Source organism: Archocentrus centrarchus, chromosome 10 (assembly GCF_007364275.1).
Source record: "Archocentrus centrarchus isolate MPI-CPG fArcCen1 chromosome 10, fArcCen1, whole genome shotgun sequence".
NCBI classification, from domain to species: Eukaryota; Metazoa; Chordata; class Actinopteri; order Cichliformes; family Cichlidae; genus Archocentrus; species Archocentrus centrarchus.
In genome coordinates, this window is record NC_044355.1 from 22,189,225 (window position 1) to 22,208,550 (window position 19,326).

Below are 19,326 nucleotides of genomic sequence, written 5' to 3' on the forward strand. Positions count from 1 at the left end.
GGATCATAAAACCAAAACAATGAGCTGAGGGACACAAAGCAGCTCTACATCACTGAGGAGAACAGCAGAGTTTTCTGTGCCTTTGTCTACAAGAAACCCATTTTAAATCACTCATAGTAATTATAAAAATACTGACAAGTGCAGCTTTAAGTGTGTTTTGCTGGAAATAAGCAGAAATAATGCATCATTGAAAATAAAATCATCTTTAATAATAATGCATCTTTTCATTCTCATTTAAAGAAACTCACACCTTTGTTGCTGGTGCAGCCCTTTAAAACTTTCATAATTTCCTGTATTTCTGTGCTTCCCTTATTATTTATTTTACTTTGTGCACATTTTACAGTGACGTATCATATGAACGTTTCCCTACAATTTTCCTCCCTTGCAGCCCTCTGTTGTCTTTTTAAACTTTAAATCCACCCACTCCTGTAAGCCTTGGAACACGTTTGGCACTGATGAGCACCATGGTGTGTGTGCGAGGGCGGCATGAATATGGCTGTCCGTGTTTCATGTTTTTGATCCAGTTGTTGTGGAATCTTATTCAGACTGTGACACATGTGCTGTTAAGATGAGAAATAGAGAGCCCATAAAAGTTGTGCGTCACATCCCACGCAACACAAGCCGTATAGGCACGAGGTCTGGTTGTGCCGTGCGGGGGAGAGCTTGCAGTGCACGGAAAGCTCATGTCTCACAACAAGCTCTGCGCTGCAGGCCCCACATACACTAATTAGACCTGATATACAGCCTGATGTGTGCTGATTGAAAGCAGGCTCATCTAACTCAGGACAGGGTCCTGCTGCACTGCTGTGGAACGCCGGAGGGTGTCATTTTGTTTCCAGGCACTGGTCTAAGGTCAGTTTCACAGTCTCCAGACAAATGTCTATGGTAGTGATTTAGAGATGGCAAGCTGATGCACATCAATGGGCATTATGCATTAGAACATATTCATATTGTAAAAAGGATGTGGCTGTGTGCTCTCAGGGCTGTGCAGCCCTCAACCAGCTGTCCATGTGGTGACAGCTTCAGCTTCACACAGAAATGAGTGGCATGCACCAGGCAGCACAGACCACAGTATTGTGCCAACCTTGCCAGGCACTCCCTCAAAACTTCTTCCAGTATGTGCCTTGTGTTGGAAGTGGTAGACTATAATGTCTGTATCTGTATGTCTCTTTTCTATGTGAACTGATCATACAGTTTTTGTCTAACTTGAGTGAGAAATACATGGAGGAAAACAGTATGATGCCTGTTTTTTTCCCAGGTTTCTGTCTTCTCTATCCTCTCTGCCTCTCATGAAATGGATCATTTGGGAAGTAAAGAGATGGCAGGACAATTATCCAAAAAACGCTGTTTTCACTGGAACTGCAATCAAGCACCTGGAAAACTTAGCCATCTACAATCAAGCACCTAGCCAAAGCTTTACTATTTCCTACTGAAACAGTTTATACATTCATTATTATCAAGCAGTTTATTTGATTAGTGTAGATTCCATCAGTAGTGTTATATGAGGTTGGATGCAAGGCTCTGTATCAACTATAGCACGATTATCCAGTGGATATGCAGTGAGAATGCTCTCAATGACCTCCAGCAGCTTCACTTTAATTATATACAGAATAAAGAAAGAAAGTGCTGGGACATTTTTGGCAACACAGACCAACAGCATGTAGAAAAGAGCCACACTTGTGATTTTACAGCTGGTTTGGAATTGCAGAGTAATTATAGATTAAGAAAACATGACTTGTGTCAATGAAAAAATGGCAACCATTGACAAAAATTCCTTTAGCAGCCCAATAACTGGTGAAAGACCAATTGTTAGACTCAACTGAATGCCAGCTTGAAAAGAGCACAGCAGGTTCATTTTTCCAACATTAGATCTTGTAATGAACCAGCATTTTTCTTTTGGAACTGCCATTTGTATCAAGCTTAAACAAATTATGTTCCAATAGCTTTTTCAATGACCCAGAGGTGATTTGATTTTCCTTCAACTCACACATTATTAGTCAAAATATTACATTTCCATCTGTGAGGACTGCATGTACAATCCTGAAGTGTCCAGTTGAGCTGGTGACTTGATTGATGGCAGCCTTGACTAAATAGTCCATAGTTTTTTTTTTGTTTGTTTGTTTGGTTTTTTGGGGGGGTTTTTTGGGTGGGGGGGGGGGGGGGGGGGGGTTGGGTAGGGGTGCTCCTGCTGGATTTCTAAACACAGCACTAGTTAGTCTGTGTCACTATGAAGATGGGAAATAAACAGGAAAGTCTTGAAGAAAAAGTTCAGGGTCCACCTGCTTTCAAATTATATGCTGGTTTTACTCAGCAGAGCTTAATCTCATTAATTATTTTAAGGACTTCCACCAGAACAGTTTGAGTACTGTTCTAGTCTGTGATATTGTATTTATCCAGCTTTTTTTATAGTAATATCTAATATCACAGTGCAACAAGGATTGTAACTGCCCTGTAGTAATATGTACTTCCTCCCCTTTCTTGTTTAACAGCAAACAGGCAACTTCTGGTGGTCATAGAGCAAAATATTGTAAAAGAAAAAAGAGACAGACAGAGAGAATATATATTTTAAGAAATATTTGGGCCATATTTAGTTAAAAATAGTTCCATAAATTGTTCAGTTATTTTCAACTGTTTAATTAAAATCTGACTATCCCTAATTCTTATACATACAGCTGAAGCTAGTTAGTTTAACAGGTAAATAAACTAGTTAGCCTGAACAACCTTATTTAATTTAAAAATGAATGACCTGCCTCTGTTCAGAGATAACAAAAGCTACCAGCCAAAGTTTACTAAAAAACACATTATTGAAATAAAATTCAGACAGAAAGCAAAAACAGTAACAACCATGCTCAAGTTAATTTGGCTAACTGCTTAATGCATCTGATAACTAACAGAGATAACTAGCATGACAGGAAACTGATGCCAGTGGGGATAGGCAACATGTTCTCCAATCCAAACTAAGTACCCATTGTTTCTGCAGGCCCCAATATCCATGTTTCTTCAAGGAGGACAGGCTGGGATGGGTGGCTGACTGAGATCACATCTAAACTGATGATTTTAGAGTGGATGGCCCAGAGCAAGTCAGATTTGCTTGTATCCCTTATGTCTCTTTGGAACTAGGAAGAGGTCATTCATCAGCTTGTGCAGCTGGCTTCAAAGTATGAGCTCACTTGAAAATGGCAAAACAAATGGAAATGTGTTGAGGAGATTCTGCACTTACATTTGGCGACTCCAGCTGTGTGTGGTGAGTTCACTAATCCACTTGTGCACATTAAGTATGGAATTTGTTTTATATTGAAATGTTACAGGTTTTGTACTGTGCAACCTCTACTTTGTGTGCGCAAATGCACAATTGTGCACATATGTAACAGCTTCTCTGTCATAATTTATCCTTTTGTGAAACAGTAAACTGAGGTGAGCAGGCCTAAAAATTATTTACAGCAGATGAACAGTATCTGGAAGTCATGTCCTTAAGGAACAGGAAAAAAAAAAAATCTAACAAAGACCTGACACAGGACCTGAGAGATGCAGCTAACCCTTCAGCAGATTGACCTGCTGTTCACCAACGGCTCATCAGAAAGGCTCTCAGTGAAAGAGTGACTTTCAAGAAACAGGGAGAAAAGGTTGAGGTATACTAAATTACACAGGAACTGGACTGAAAATCAGTGGCAGCAGGTCTTATGGAGTGAAGAATCCAAATTTGAAAAATTTGGTTCAAACTGTCATCATTATGTATTGAAGAGGTCAGGAGAGAGTGACTTCTACAGCCATCTGTAAAACGTGGTAGAGGTTCTGTCATGGTTTGGGGCTAGTTTCAGCCGGTGGTGTCGGGGATCTTGTCAAAATTGATCACCAGGGATTATGAGTACAGAAAAGTACCCTCGGATTTTGATCCACCTTGCAATACCATCTGGAAAGCATCTGATTGGCAGCATGACAATGATCTCAAACACACTGCCACTGCAGTAAAAGCATACCTGGATAGATAAACACACAATGGAACGCTATCAGTCATGGAGTTCCCTCCACAGAACCCAGACCTCAACATTATAGAAGCAGTATGGGATCATCTTGAGAGATAACAGAGCAAAAGGCAGCCAACATCCAAAGAAAAGCTTTGAATGTCTTTCAAGAAGCCTGGAAAACTATTCCTGAAGACTAATTGAAAAAAAAAAAATTACAAGAAAACTGGCCCTAAGAGTCTATATCACTGGACCTAGTTCAACTTTCTTAGCAAAATATAAAGAAATGGTGGTGGCTCAGGACTTTTGCACAGTATTGTAACTGACAAACAGTGACAGCATCGTGGGGTGATGGTTAGCATTACCGCAAAGCGAGAGGGTCCTGAGTTTGAAGCTACTGGCCGGCTGGGCCCTTTCTGTGTGGAGTCTGCATGCTCTCCCTGTGCTTGCTTGGGTCCTCTCTGGATACTCCAGCTTCCTCTCACAATCCAGAGGCATGCATGCAAGGCTGATTCTAAATTGGCTGTAGGTGTGAATGTGAATGGTTGTCTGTCTCTCTGTGTTAACTCTGCAATAGATTGGCAACCTGTGCAGGGTAAACCCTGCCTCTCGCCTTATGAGTGCTGAGATACAGATGATGGAGAACATGTAAATGTTAATTAACAGTGTTATCCATTTCATGCCATCCCCATATGTTTTTACCCTTCATTGCTTGTTAAATCCACAGGTGAACTATGAATGTTATGCTACTATAATAAAAACTGATTCTTTTGAAGTTTTGCCTTGTGGGATTTATATAGATTTATTTTTTGGAAAGCGTCTAGAAATAAAGCATATGAGCTATATTAAAATACTCAAAGTGAATTTAAGGTTCATCATAATTCTGTTTGCTTTCCCTATGCTCTCAGCTTTGTCTTCCTGCATTGCTCGCATTTAGGATATCATTCAATAATTTTTTTTTTTGGAGTATTCGAGCACAGTTATGATGCACATCCGTGAGCTCACTATGGCTAATGTATTACCAATAACTTTTTTGACCTTCCTTATTTTATTTGTGTATTGCATTGTCAGCAATAGTTACCACTGATAATGCCTAAATCATGATTTCATTTTTTTCTAATGATTTCTTTTTCTGATCTCAGTCATACAGAAATAAAAAGGAGTACAAAATGCTGCTGGGTACAACCCAGTCCTACAACATATATAGCGCACAGAGGCAGGCATCATAATTGTCCCCACCACAAATTATATTTTCATCTCCTTATCCATGCACTTCAAAATTAAACTTCTTTCAAATACCAGACATTGTAGGGAATAACATATCTATGAGCCAACGCAGAGACACAAGTCTGGTGTCTGAAAATGCTGACTCAGCCATACTTCATTATGCTGTGTTTGAAAAAGAGCAGGCTCTGTTACAGATGACAGAGGATAAATGCAGGAGAGATGCTTTATGGGGGATATGGTTTGTCCTGTGATCTAGCTACCAGTTGGAAGGTCTCACAGCGGCACTGATTCACTTATACAAGTCATTTCAGTAGCTACAGCTGAAGCCAACAGTAATGATGAGTTGCAGTACAACCACATGGCAGTCACTGCCTCACTAGCAGCCTCCTCAGACCTCATACTGTCTGCACGGAGATACACCTTGCTATTGATGTTTTATGCTTTAACCGTCAATATTTGTGGACAATGGATCCCTGATGCTTAAATGGAAAGAAATGGACGTGCTCTGACTTTAAACCCAAGTTAATAAACTTGAAAGCTGAGGCTGTTGTGTTGCTTTACTTTCCATTCTTTTTTCCTTCTTTTTCATGTTGTCTATTTACTCATCTTCATCCATCGCTTTTCTGTCTCCCACTTTAAAGCCGCCTATAGTCTTCTGTTGACAGCTTTGCTCGGCTGGAAAAAAAAAGCAGTAGAATTACTGAGTAAAAGGGAAAAAGAACAAAATAACAGCTTTTAGAATGTTTGGATTGTGAAACCAGAACATTAGTACAAACCATAATGGCTGGCCCAAAGAGCCCAGTGCCTCTCCAGAACTTCACTCTCACAGGCAATGATGTAACGCCAGCCATTTCATATGAAGCATTCGCTTGTTGCACTCAAAGTCTATTTATACTTTCTCCGTCTACTCAAAATAAAGCAGCCTATGTTAGACTGATGCTCTTTAAATAGCCTGTTAGTTTAAGCTAAGGGAATTAGAACACAACTCTATGGTGGTGATCACTTACTATAATTATAATACTCTAACTTTAATTAGCTTAAAGCCTGAAAAGTAGAAAAAGATGTGAGCAATTTATCATCAAAATGATGTAAAGAAGAACACTTTAATGCTTGTTTGTGATGGTGTCCTGCCCTCAGATATCCATAAATGACTGAATTAATGGACGTAAAACAGAAGTGAGTCACTCAACTGGCAGGTACAACCTGTCCAGAATAGATACTTTTACTACTACAAAGCAGCGTGTGTGTGAATGTGTGTGTGTGGCACGTGTGCTTGTGGTGCCAACCAGGCCTCAGTGTATACTATGCAGCAGAATAAACAAGTCTGTCTGTGTTCACAGCCTGTAATTAAAGCCGTATAAAACTGCACACGCATGCAGTAACAGCACACGTCATGGCCCTGAGAGGCTCTGTTTCCCTCAGTCCTCAGCATGGGTTTGACAACAGCTGACCCAAACCACCTATGGCTAACATCCCTGCAAAGACATATAGGAAGAATAAAAACACGACATGAGCAAAGCTGCTTAGGCCAAATGTGCAGCATACACTAAAGGCTGTGGAATAACATACCGCTGTTGCTCGCAGCAGCCCTACGCAGGCTTACTTCATCGCAAAGGGGTTCTCAGTGCAGCACTCTGCATCAACCACTGCAGGCAGCTTTGATTGTGTTGGCTTACTTTGAAAGGTAATCAGACCTCCCAGTGGCTCCACCACCACCACCTAAGCCATAAAAATAACCAAGACATGAGAAAAGGCTGCATCATGCTGAATCCCGCCAAAATTTGGCCATGATCTGCCATGAGCTGAGCTAATAGACTCAAGCCCTAATAGCTCAAAAATGATGGTTGTGCAGAAGTTAGTGGACTTATTAACTGTAATTTATTAAACCATGACTGGACTATTTCATGTGATGACACTTATTCTCTGCTCAGCAAGCATGCTAGAAATCTAGATTCTGTGTATATGTTTGAGCAGAATTGTTACATAAAGAAAAGGGTAATGCTGAGGACTGAATATATTATATATGTCATGAGTGGAAAAATGAAATGCTGCCATATTAAAGCCATCTATTCACCTATTCTTGAGAATGTGTGTGTCAGTGTTTTTGTGTGTCTTTGACTCACATACACGTGAGCTCCAGAGACACTCCATTAAGGTTTCTGACCAGATTTTGCCCCCTGGTGGTAAAATTTAGGCAGTACTGGTTTGCCCCCCCAATTCTTCCATCCCCCCCCCCCCACCCCCCCCACCCCCACCCCCACCCCCACCCCACCCCGAATGAAGCGAACATTTGATGACTGTGCACGAAGGATGAGTTTAAATGATGAAAGAAAATTAAGGCACCAAAAGAGAACCATTGCAGGTGCGCAGCTCGGATGAAAAGTGAATGAGCTACTCTTAACTTGGTTGTGTGTGCTTGTGTTGCTCATGTTGTGAGGACATAAACTTATTTACACAACATTGCAGGTTCCTTCCTCCTCTTTTGGGGACAAAAAGCAAGTCCCCTGTGAGGTAAATAATTACAAACTACATTTAAGATCTGGCTTAAGGTAAGTTATCTGAAGTGATGGAAGTGTGTGTGTGTGTGTGTGTGTGTGTGTGTATCCTTACATATATGTGTGTCAGCCACCAAACAGATCCCCATCACTGGTGCCAATGATGGACCATAAGTCCCACGCATTTCCCATGCTCAGTCACATCAAGCAGTGAGTTCCACCTCACTCTCTCCTCTCTCTCTCATTTTCACCCTGTATGTTCTCTTCTTTTCATTCTCTCGCTTCCTTCATCACCGCTGCCATTATCATCCCACTTTGTTTTTAGCTGATTTTCAGCCTGACCTCATCTCTGGAGGAGGATAATTACCAAATGGGGACACTGTGTTTTAACAGTGATTTTGAGGTCAGCAACTCGCTCACGTTTGCTAGTCTTTTTTGTTCCGGGCTGTAAGTCGGGAACTTGCCAATGTTCCTGTTCTCCCTGCAGATCTCTCTTTCTGACCCCCATGCATACATCAGTCCATACTGGGACTGATTTAGAAGTAAACACTGTTATTTTCCCACTGTTGGAGGACTTGGCAGGGCACCTTCTGTACACTGCATCTTGGTACATTGTGTCCATGCAGTGCTAGATGTTAAAGAGTGGTGATTGCAGAGAATGTGGCATGGTTTTGCAGAATGCCAGTTTAATAAGTTCAGCCACGCTAAAGCTATATTTGTGCTGCAAATGCTCTGCTGCTCTACAGTCCAATGTACTGTACATTGTTTTCTCATGTCTTGAAAATGAAAATAAAAACCAAACAAACTGACTTCATAAACATCTGAGTTGTAGTGTATTTGTGTGTGCAGCATAAGTGACTGCTAAGTAGTCACATATAGGTTTTATTAGTATGACCTGGATTGCGCTGAAGCAGGTGGCCAGTTCTGCAGAGAGGTAGGTGCCCTGAGTGAGTAAAATGCTGGGCTAACAGAGCTGCACTGGTATTCCACTCACCTTGAGTATGTAAAACACTATCCCTGTGGAAGCACGAGGCAGGCATGGGGGAAGGGGTCAAACTTTCTTCCCTGACTAGACATAGATCACGTAACTGGGGCAGCGTGGGTCTAAGTCTGTCTCAGCTGTGAAGATAAACCTCTTGATAAAGGGACTGAAAAAAAAAGAAACTTATCAATCAGTGTAAGCCTGGTGCTGCATGTAAATCAAACTAGAATGAAGAAACTCATAATTCTGTGGCTTAACTGATGCTTTATTACAGAAAGTCTCTAGAACATGTCAAGGGAGACTGAACAAATCAATTTAGTGTATGTTTAATGGGAAAAAAAAACAGACACATGCCTGAATCCATACCCATCTATTTATTTTCCAGTAACAGTCATCACTGGCCCTACGTGTCAGTTTGAACGCGCAGCATTCAGGGAATGTAACTCCTGTCGTACGTGCCTCGAGGTTGCCACAGAAATTAAACACATAAGTGTAAAGAAATGCCAGCCAGGCTCTCCATGGCTCCTTCAGTCCAGCTCCTGGCAGCGTGCTGGCAAGGTCCAGGCCCAGGAATGCTGTGCCCATCTGTCAACACAGAGCCGCCTTCCCTGGCAGATGCCACAGAGAGGATTTTTGTAACCTGGCCCTGGGTGGATTTCATAACCTGGCCTGGCAGTAGTGGAGAGCCTTGGGGCTGCGAGAAGATTATACGCTAAGATAATATAGAGCTGCATACATCCCTGTGTCTACATGTGTGCATCCTAAGATGCTTTCACTCACCAAAGTGGGCTGTTCTTTTGGCTGATAAGGATGTTCAAAAGCTTTGAGCTACAATCTAACAGATATCTAACTTTTACCTGTGCTGCATGCCTCTGCTCATCTTCCTGTCCTGTGCTCTCCTCCTTCACTCTCTCCTCCCCCTCTCATGTCTCTCCTAACCACTCCTGGTCTGCTCTGAAATTTATAATGAATGTGTTCTCTATGTGGGGCCTGAATATATGTGGTGGACCCAAGGGATCACCACCTGAGTGATGAGTCTGTCTGCCCAAGTCTCTCTCTCTCTCTCTTTCACACACACACACACACACACACACACACACACACACACACACACACACACACACACACACACACACACACACACACACACACGCCTGACCTGCTGGGAACACAGGGTCTTGCTGTATCAGGCCTCTGTGGCAGGGGCAATTAGAAAGGTCCAGACGGAGCACAAGCTCTCTTCTCATACTGTTCCCATTAGAGAGGGAAAGACAGGCAGTGAGGAAAGACAGTAAGAGGATACACAATAACAGTCTCTCTCTCCCTCTTATACACACACAGTGGCCGTACAGTAACCTTATGCAGCCGTGTGCTTACTAAGGTGACTTGGTGTCTCCGTGCAGAGGCACCAATGGTACAGTACAGTCTGTTAGAATAAGCACTGAAAATGAAAATCGACATTTTAACCTGCTCAAAAGACTTTCTATTCATTGCCCAAGATTTGGGTCAAGCTATCATGTAGGTGTCCCTGAAGTCCGCTGTTAAATACTGAAAATAATGGGCCAGAGTTGTATGAGTCAGTGTCCATACCTGCCAGCCAGGATCTGTTTGCCAAGATATCAACACAATGATCGAAGCCCTCGCGCTGCACAACCTGCCACACTATTAGAGGTGATGAAAACTGATTCAGACCAGGTGAATGATAAGTTTATGTGCTTTTCCAGAGGCAGCAGTCATAAAGATGCCAGGGACGTGATGACCCCTGGAGCAATATGTTGTAGTTGACAGTGTGTGTGTGCGTGTGTGTGTGTGTGTCTGTGTGTGTGTGTGTGTGTGTGTGTGTGTGTGTGTGTGTGTGTGTGTGTGTGTGTGTGTGTGTGTGTGCATATCAGGATCTGATGGGTGACAGATCACTCATCCTGGATCACAGACATGCACAGAGACCAGTGCTCTTTCTGCACTACCTTTGTCTCCACATGAATTATCATGCCATTAAGTCAAATGTGTAACTCAAGCTGTAACAGCAAGCCTTAGTCTAATGTTGGTCATTTAGTCTATTAGCAATGCTCTTACCTCATTTCTTGGTCAACTCCAGCAGTTTGAAAAACAGACCACTCGACATGTTAACTTGGCACAGGGAGCACTGGGTAATTTAAGAGCCATAAAGCAATGGCAGCTGATATAACGCAACCAGGCTGGCAGTGAGACACTACAAACTTCAGGGCACATAGTTGGCCCTGGTTCACTGATGGACTGATAAACTGAGGATCAAGAAAACTAATATTTAAAGAAGGGACACAAAATGAATATATATCTACAAATAGGCCCAACATTAAGGGGGTCATATAGCTCCTAATACATGATTAGCAGCATTTACGCACCATAATGTGAGATTTTAAGGAACAAGGTTGTACATATTGTTACGGCCTGCATCCAGAATTTGGGCTGGAAAAAAAAGATTAAAAAAAAAAAAAAACTCTAATTTAAATTTTACTTGCAGATGAGACAAAATATCTCATGGTGTTTATTTGGTGTTTATTTAAATAGACAAGATGATATTGAGGTGTGGGAGTTAGTGAAATACTATGTGATGCTGCCCCCCTGTGGCCAATTTTCATGGTAACACTAGTCATTCAAACTGACTTAGTTCAGGGTGCAATAATGCTTATTTTATTTTATATACCTTCTTTAACAAAAGCCACTTTGATATGAAATGTAAATTCAAGTGTTACTGAGAAAGCTGTTTTGGGTTAAATCAAAAGAAAAAAAGAAAAAGAAAAATAGATTAATTTACGCTAATTTAAACAGGCAGGCCACAGGTTTTACACCTAAAGCTATTGTGTCACTGGTCTGATAATTGCTGAAGGCAAAAGAGAAGTCAAAAGCATGGCTTAGGAGCTGCAAAAGGTCAGTCCAAAACTGTCAGGCAACAGAGCAGTCTAGAGGAAGGCTAAGGGAGAATCCAGAAGACAAAAATTAACCTGAACACCAGGAAAAGGATTGTAAACTTGGTGGGTGCAGGCAAACAAAATGCACTAGAAATGAGGGAATAAAAAATTTGTCACGAATTAGGGCACAGCAGGTAAACACAGTGCAAGAAATGACCCCAGGCCAGAATGGACAAGAAACAAGTCAAGCCAAATTGAGAAACAAACAAACAGATTTTTTTAAAAAGAACAACTTAACAAGCAGGACAGCATGAGGCCTTTTGTGCCTCTGGAGGGAGCTTGTGTAACAGATGTGTAATAAAATGCAATGCAGCGCTTTAATGTTGTGTTACAATACTTATTGTAAAACATATAGATTGGGAAAAAATATGCAGATGTTAAAAATGATTTGCAAACAAAACAGCTTGATTTTTGTGCAGGGCCTGCTTGCATAAATGTGGAACTGTTGCTGGAGTGGTTTCTATGCTGTCCTACAGCGCACATGTCTTCCGAATGTATGAAAAGTGCAATACTAAATTGCTGGATTACCCCATTAAAGTCACTGTAGCATGTACAATCTGTAAATGTCAGCATAGCAAAATCTGCCCCTTTAAAATCCATTCATCAGCTCATGAGCTACAACACAGTATCCCCGCTACTGACCTCAAACATCAGCTGTGAAGGACCGTAGACAAAACTAAATTAGGCGCAGAGTTAGAGCCATCCCCTTGCGTCCCCTGGGGGCTTGAACATCACCTTGAACTCAGCAAATGATTGTGTGAAGTCTTGCCAAGCTTATGAACATGACCTGGGGAGTGTGTATGAAGGATGGGGGAGGAGGGTGGGAGGACGCAGTGGATGGAGGGTAGATAAAGGGGATGCTGCTCTCTCCATCATGGAGAAGACAAATGATGCACAGACAGATGGCACTCAACATCACTGCCATATTCAGATAGTTTCCAGTTACAACAACCTGAATCCGGATCAGCGGATGCTTATGGTTACACTTGTGTCACTTGATGAATGAGACAGTGCTGACCCCTGAATGATCTTTGCCACAGCATGACTTCTGTTGCATTAATTCTCTAATAAAAATCCACTCATCAAGACAGCAAGCAGACAACGGATTAAAGGTGAGTTTTTTGTTTAATCTAAGAGCTGCACTGGGATCTTAGAGCTCAAAATTAAGAAATCGACAGAATTAGATTTGACTTATTAATCATTAAATCACATCTGTCATATCTATATAACAGTCAGGTCCACCCCTTTTACTTATGTTGTGAGAAACATCCAGGGTGCAGCAGAGATGGAGACACAGCATGAGGGTGCGGCTGCCAAGACCTGACCTTGAACTGGAAGCAAATTGGTCTGTCTAACCCATTAACTGATGCATGGGGGGGAGAAGAAAGTACACTGGGAAATACAATATGTAATGAAGTCTTGAAAACAAAGATGGAAAAACAGGTGGTGCTATGGATTTCAGCTGTATCTGACTCTGTAGGCCTTCTGGGCCACACAAGTACTGTGAAACGTTATATTAAGACTAGAATAAGAAAAATACTTTAGGGTTTATCTATAATTTCAGTTTTAATTAGATTAATATTCTCAATTTTATACATGCAAAAAACTGTAACCATGCACACAGTTCTGAAAATTGAAGCTCATTTGAGTGCTGTGTTTCATTTTGCAAGAGGTCAGTCGATTTTTGACAAAGTGGTGAACTCCTTTCAGTTTGTGTTTGGAGTTTTGGGAAAATTAAGCCACAGTTTCTGGAAATGGGTTTAAATGTTTGGGGAAAACTGCAATTTGAAATTCAGTCAACAGTTATGGTGACTTACCTTGAAAAGTGATATTAAAGTTTATTATTTCAATTTTTATGCTAAAATTCGTTAAAAAAAAATTTTTTTTACACAATTATGCTGAGCTATTTGCTAGATTCCCATATATAAACAACAATTTCCTTTCAAAATAAACAGATTTCTGAGGCTCTGCTGTTCATATTTTATTTTCTGAGGATGCAGAATTTACATTTAATTGCCATCTGAGTGTTAGGACTTCAAAGATATTCAGTCTAAAGCATTTCAGTGATTCACAAGTTTGAAGCAAATGCTGTACATATGAAAATGATGGATTCTTGCTGAAAATATTTTCTCCTTTGGATTGTGTTATAACATCCTGCTGTATGCTTGTTAGTTTGATTTTGGCTTAGAGGTATTTTGTTCAGACAGGACTGGTATTCTTATTTTTGTCTTTTCATACTGTAAAAAAAGTTTCCATTTTCTCTGACAATGTTAATGATAGAAGATATGACAACAGACTATGGCAAATCTTTATTTCAAATTTTCTAAAGGCAGTTTTTTAAATCTCTTGAAGGAAAATGAACAGATGGGCGTTATTTTCTCATGTAAATTATTGTTACACCATTTACATCTCCAATATCAGACAGCAGAAATCCTCTGATCAAAGGGCAACAGTGAGACTGTCAGTGTATCTAAAACAACAGAGCACAGTCACTGCTTTCAAAGAAGTTTAGAGTCACTACAGATTTCATATCACACATTGTTTCATTCTGTATGAACTGGGCCTGTGATGCTGTTCTGACTGCCGGCTATTCTTTGGTAGAGTCTGCGTGTTAAAGCCACTAAGTTTCCTCACTTTTCTCTTTCTTAATTTCTAGTAACACAAACGTTTTACTTGATTTCGGTCCATTACAAAGACTTATATTTCTTTCATGTATGTGTACATAGTGTGTAACTTTGGGTACATTACTGTGCAAATGTTTCATCCACTAAATGTAAAATTAGGATGTTTTCAAAATATTTTGTGTTTATCAATGAAATTCATACAATCATATAAATAAATAGAAAAACTAAGTATATACAATAAAGTTGATAAAATAGATTTTTTAGACTAAATTGATGCAGTGTCACAAGCCTTATCCTTAAAGAAAGAAAAAGGGGGATCTGTTTCTCCTAAAACCTGTTTTTAAGTGTATTCGGTAAGCAGGTTATCCCAAGCAGTTTGGAGAGCTTGCCGTAATTCCTCATTGTCTTCAGTCTCTACACATAATCCCCGACTGACTCTATGAGCTGAGATCAGGCCTCCTACAGGAACTGTTCTCCTGTATGTTTGGTGTTGCTGTTCTGCTGCAGGCTGAGTTTGGGACCGATGAGATGGTAACATAATCTTCTAAACTGACAAAAGCTTTTGCACAGCACCACATTTTTGTTTATGTTTGCTGGTGCATACAAGTACTTATTATTATTATTTTAACCCTGTGATGTCAAATGTATCATATTTGATACGTGAGTTTTTTTTTTCCATCAGTGTGATTTTTTTCCCCACTGTAAAACCTGGTTTTTACAATCAGATGTATGCAGTGCTACTGTGACCAATAGATTCCACAAAAATGCCAGCTGTAGAAAAAACTATACACATTAAAACTCAAATATGCAAACTGATATTTAATTTTTTTTTTTTTGTCAGAAGGTTCAATAAATGCTCCAGTTTTTTAAAAAAATGTGAATCCTCTGGCAATTATTTCATCGGTTCAGGCTTTACAGGGTCAAATAAGTCTTCATAGAAGCACTATCCGCATATTTGCATATATTGGCTGCACTTGCAGAATTTTTAATATTTAGCATTTCCATTTAATCGCTGGAATTCCAGCTATATGCTACTATTTCAATTAAATGTTGAATTTAATCTTAGTCAAAGAGTTCCTTTGTTTTCCTCACTGGCATATAAAGTAATTTCCTTTACAACTATATATTACATTATAGCATTCAGCATTCAAAATAAAATAAGAAAGGCATTCATATAATATACAAGCAAGCTAAGGTCAGTTTAAGGATAATTTTCATTGTGTCAGCCTACTCTATCAGTAAAGCTAAGGGGAAAGTGTGATGTAACTGTTGACCGTTTATATAGTAATGGCACTGTTGGCCTAATTATCAGCCAGTTAGTGGAACTAAATTATCCAAAAAGCCTCAAGACAAAAGAATAACAACCCACGGTCTAAGACCCCACCAAAAACCTGCTATACCTCTTTCTCTCTCTCTCTCTCTCTCTCTCTCTCTCTCTCTCACGCACACACACACACAGTGAGGCTCCCTCTAACACGCAACCCTCAAAATACCCACACGTTCCTGCAGCGGAAGTTTTTAAGCAACCTTATCTGAAGCTTTATCTGAGTTGGAGATGTGCTGCAGAAAGACAGGTCAAAGGGGACCGCGGGGCTTCTGCAGGACGAAGCATTAGGGATATGAAACACATGCCAGACCTGTCATGTTCAATTTACAGTTGACAGAATAAGTTAGTATAGAGTAGTACTGAGAGTTTCACTTCATTCTGCATGCAGTTCATCAGCATGTGGCTCGTTGCTTTCAACCTCTTTTTGCGATTAATGCCAGAAAAGTGGGGAAACTTTTATTCAGTTGAAATCAATCAGGTCGAAAACATTTCCTCATGTCTTGTGCTTCCCCAACATGCGTTTACTTTATTTCGCCAATTATTACATCAAGAGCTGGGCCATTGTTGACTCTCACCGCTCCCGAGAAAGATTTTATGGCCATTCATCAGCTCGCGAGGCGCACAAATAGTCTTTAAAACTATAAACACAATCGCTGGATCGGAGACAGGGGGGGACCCATTTACCCCGTGGCTGCGCTAAACGCTGGAGATAAAACAAACGATAATGCTCTCTGTCTCCTGCGACCGTCTCCACAGGCATTAATAGTAGGTTTAGTGCCAACGGTGCGAGGGGAAACGCGTGTAGGTTACGCGTCATTACGCACAGCTATCTCCATTTCACTGCTGACAACTTCATTGTTAAATTAAGAATTCACTGATTATACGCTTAATTAACATCTCATTTTGCCTGTGTGCTACACTTGGTACACATGCATATAAGAGGATACAACTGAAGATTTAAAGCCGCGAGCTCAAAGTCTAAATGAATTGGGACTTCTTGACTGCCATAAGACAGGAGCGTCACACATGACACTTTTTTTAGGATAACCTGGCCTGCAGCTTGGGTGGGAGCTTGTTGTCATCTGTTATCACGTCCTGATAAGACAGACAGCGTCTCCAAAATCTCTTAGAGGCAGACAGAAAAGTGTGTCACTCCTGGTTTCAGGTTCCGTGTTCAGGGACCCAACCTGCTGTCTGCTTCCCTCCTTTTTTGACTCTCGTCTGCTCTGTTTCCCCCCGGAAGACGGACGGGTCGACACCCCAAACATACACACTCGGAGGGCCATGCGCACAAGCGAACCCATTTTAATTCCTCCCAATAAGCTAAACAATGCAAGTCCGTGGTCGCTAACGCACGATTTTGATGAATTTTTTCTCTTGGTACTTGTAGACCTGTGTAAACATCCGTCCTGTCTGGCGCATGAAACGCGCTTCATGCGTAATTGGCTACATCAGTACTAAGCACTATCCAACAACATGGGTACTCAATTTAGAAACTTTATAAATCAATGATATCCCCAATTAAAGCACAGTCAGGTGTATTTTCCTTACAGGATGAAGCGACACATTGATTTGGGGGTGGGGTGGGTACCGCAATCTTATTTGCTTTGTGCAGATCATAAAGACCTAAGTAGGCAACCTTGCAACAAATTAAGAGATAGGCCAATGACCAACATCAGGCCTAACGTGTAGCCTACCAGACATCATTTTACGTCATTAAATGGGAGTACCAGGGCTAAGGGTCCCACTGGATACCCCCCTCCCTGCGTCACTGAAAGGAGAGAGAGAGAGAGAGAGAGCAAGAAAAATGTTTTGAGTCAGAGTTGACATTCAAAATGCACACTTCACTCACGAACAGTCGAGTATACCAAACTAATACTTAAATCCAGTACATGCTACCAAGGAGGAAAGGGTTTTGTTGACCTCTTTTTTGCCTCCATATGATAGATGAAGAGTTTTTTTTTTCTGATTCTTGGCAATGTTTCCCAGCCCCAGCACGTCCACTCCCTTCTCTGTAAAGGATATATTAAACTTGGAGCAGACTCATGACGTTCTGGGGTCTTCTTTGGACGTTTCTTCTCGCATGGATTGCTGTACCGTGGCGACATCTTCCTCCGCCTCCTCCTCCTCCTCCTGCATGATGGGCCGAATGAAGCAGGAGCCTCTCCGGGACATCTCGTCCACCGCCGCCTCGCTGTTTGGAGAAGACACCCACGACTCCAGAGCCGGCAGAGGCAATCCACTCAACTTTGCTTCTACCCTTTATGGCAAATCCCTCATAGACATGGAAATAGATAAGGATGGTAAAGCAGCTGCGTTAGAGGGAAAACGAAGAAAAGGTGAGCTGAAGAATGGACTGTGTTTAGTTTAGAGGCCTGAAAAACGTAGGCCTGGATGCTCATGCGCTTTGATTTAAATAAACATATCGGATTCTGCAAATGTACCTCCACTAAAGCAATAAGTATTGACGGAAAGTATACAAGAAGAGCGTCGGCTACTGGACAAAGGCCCTAAAATTAAGCTTTTCTAATTAAACAAAAACAAAATGCTAATACTCCTGATGAACTTATTATTTCTAAAATACATTTGCAAATATAATAAAGTCATAAATATTATTAACGTCTTTGTATGAAATTACAAATCAGAATGTTGCGCGTAAATCATGTCAGATGTCTTTGCTCCATAGCGGACAGCAACCTGTGGCAATTATGATTGTTATGATAGCGCTTAAAAACAGAAAAGAAAGAAAAAAAAGACTAAAAATATGTTCTAAAAATGCTAAGAAGTCTAATTCACTCATTTTTCTTTGCTCTCTGTGTTTGGTTTCAGAGGAGTTCAGTGTTCCGTCAGAGTCTTTGGGGGGCATAAAGGCTGAGGATCCAGACCGGCCCAAACCTCGGAGACGCAGGAAGCCCCGGGTCCTCTTCTCCCAGGCGCAGGTGTATGAACTGGAGCGCCGCTTCAAACAGCAGAGGTACCTTTCGGCCCCGGAGAGAGACCACCTCGCCGGGGTGCTCAAACTCACCCCGACGCAGGTGAAGATCTGGTTCCAGAACAGGAGGTATAAGTGCAAGCGGCAGAGACAGGACCAGAGCCTGGAGATGGTGTCCCTGCCGCCGCCCAGGAGGGTGTCGGTGCCGGTGCTGGTGAGGGACGGGAAGCCCTGTCTCGCGGCAGACGCAGCCACCTACAGTCCTTCTTACAGTATGGGTCACATTAACCATTTTAGTTATAACAACTATACGGCCTTCAGCAACTACACCAGCTCCGGCTGCAACACAAACTATGCATGCAATTACCCCGCAGCCGCAATGCAGACTATGCAAGGATCCTCCAGCAACGGCAATTACATGAACTTTGGGGTAGGGGATTTCAGTAATGTCCAGAACACATACTCCTCCAGCAACGGGGTGTCTTCTTTACATGGCATTAGGACGTGGTAAACAATAGACAAAAAAAAAGCTCATTGACCGTAATAGGTTTCTATGACTGCATGTTTTTACCAACGAATTAAAACAATTTGTGTAACTTACTTATATTTGATGAATGACTCCTCGTATTTTCCGTTTGACTTCAGCACCAGTTTTTGTCTAAATATGTTCTAAATATGTTACATTTTTAGTTATTTTCAGCTCACGTTTAATTTGAGTTTATAAAAAAAAATAAATTCTGAATTTGCCAGATTCCCTCTTCATTTTTCCTTTCTTTTTAAAAGATGATTATTAAGTATTTCTTCCTACCAAAAGTATTTTCAGTGGATC

At 41.1% G+C, this 19,326-nt stretch overlaps 1 protein-coding gene across 1 annotated transcript; it reads left to right on the forward strand.

The window, feature by feature from the left end:
• Positions 1 to 17,428: 17,428 nt before the first annotated feature.
• Positions 17,429 to 19,054, forward strand: nkx2.5 (NK2 homeobox 5). Its single transcript, XM_030740051.1, has 2 exons — positions 17,429 to 17,904; positions 18,395 to 19,054. The coding sequence occupies exons 1-2, from the start codon at positions 17,544 to 17,546 to the stop codon at positions 19,006 to 19,008; spliced, it is 975 nt and encodes a 324-aa protein (XP_030595911.1). The 5' UTR covers positions 17,429 to 17,543; the 3' UTR covers positions 19,009 to 19,054.
• Positions 19,055 to 19,326: the final 272 nt, after the last annotated feature.

What these genes read in the sequence shown, in the direction of transcription:
- nkx2.5 (XM_030740051.1), top strand. Translation starts at nt 17,544, where the DNA reads ATGTTTCCCAGCCCCAGCACGTCCACTCCCTTCTCTGTAAAGGATATA. An exon ending in AGAGGGAAAACGAAGAAAAG is followed by an intron (nt 17,905 to 18,394) that starts GTGAGCTGAAGA and finishes GTTTGGTTTCAG; the next exon opens with AGGAGTTCAGTGTTCCGTCA.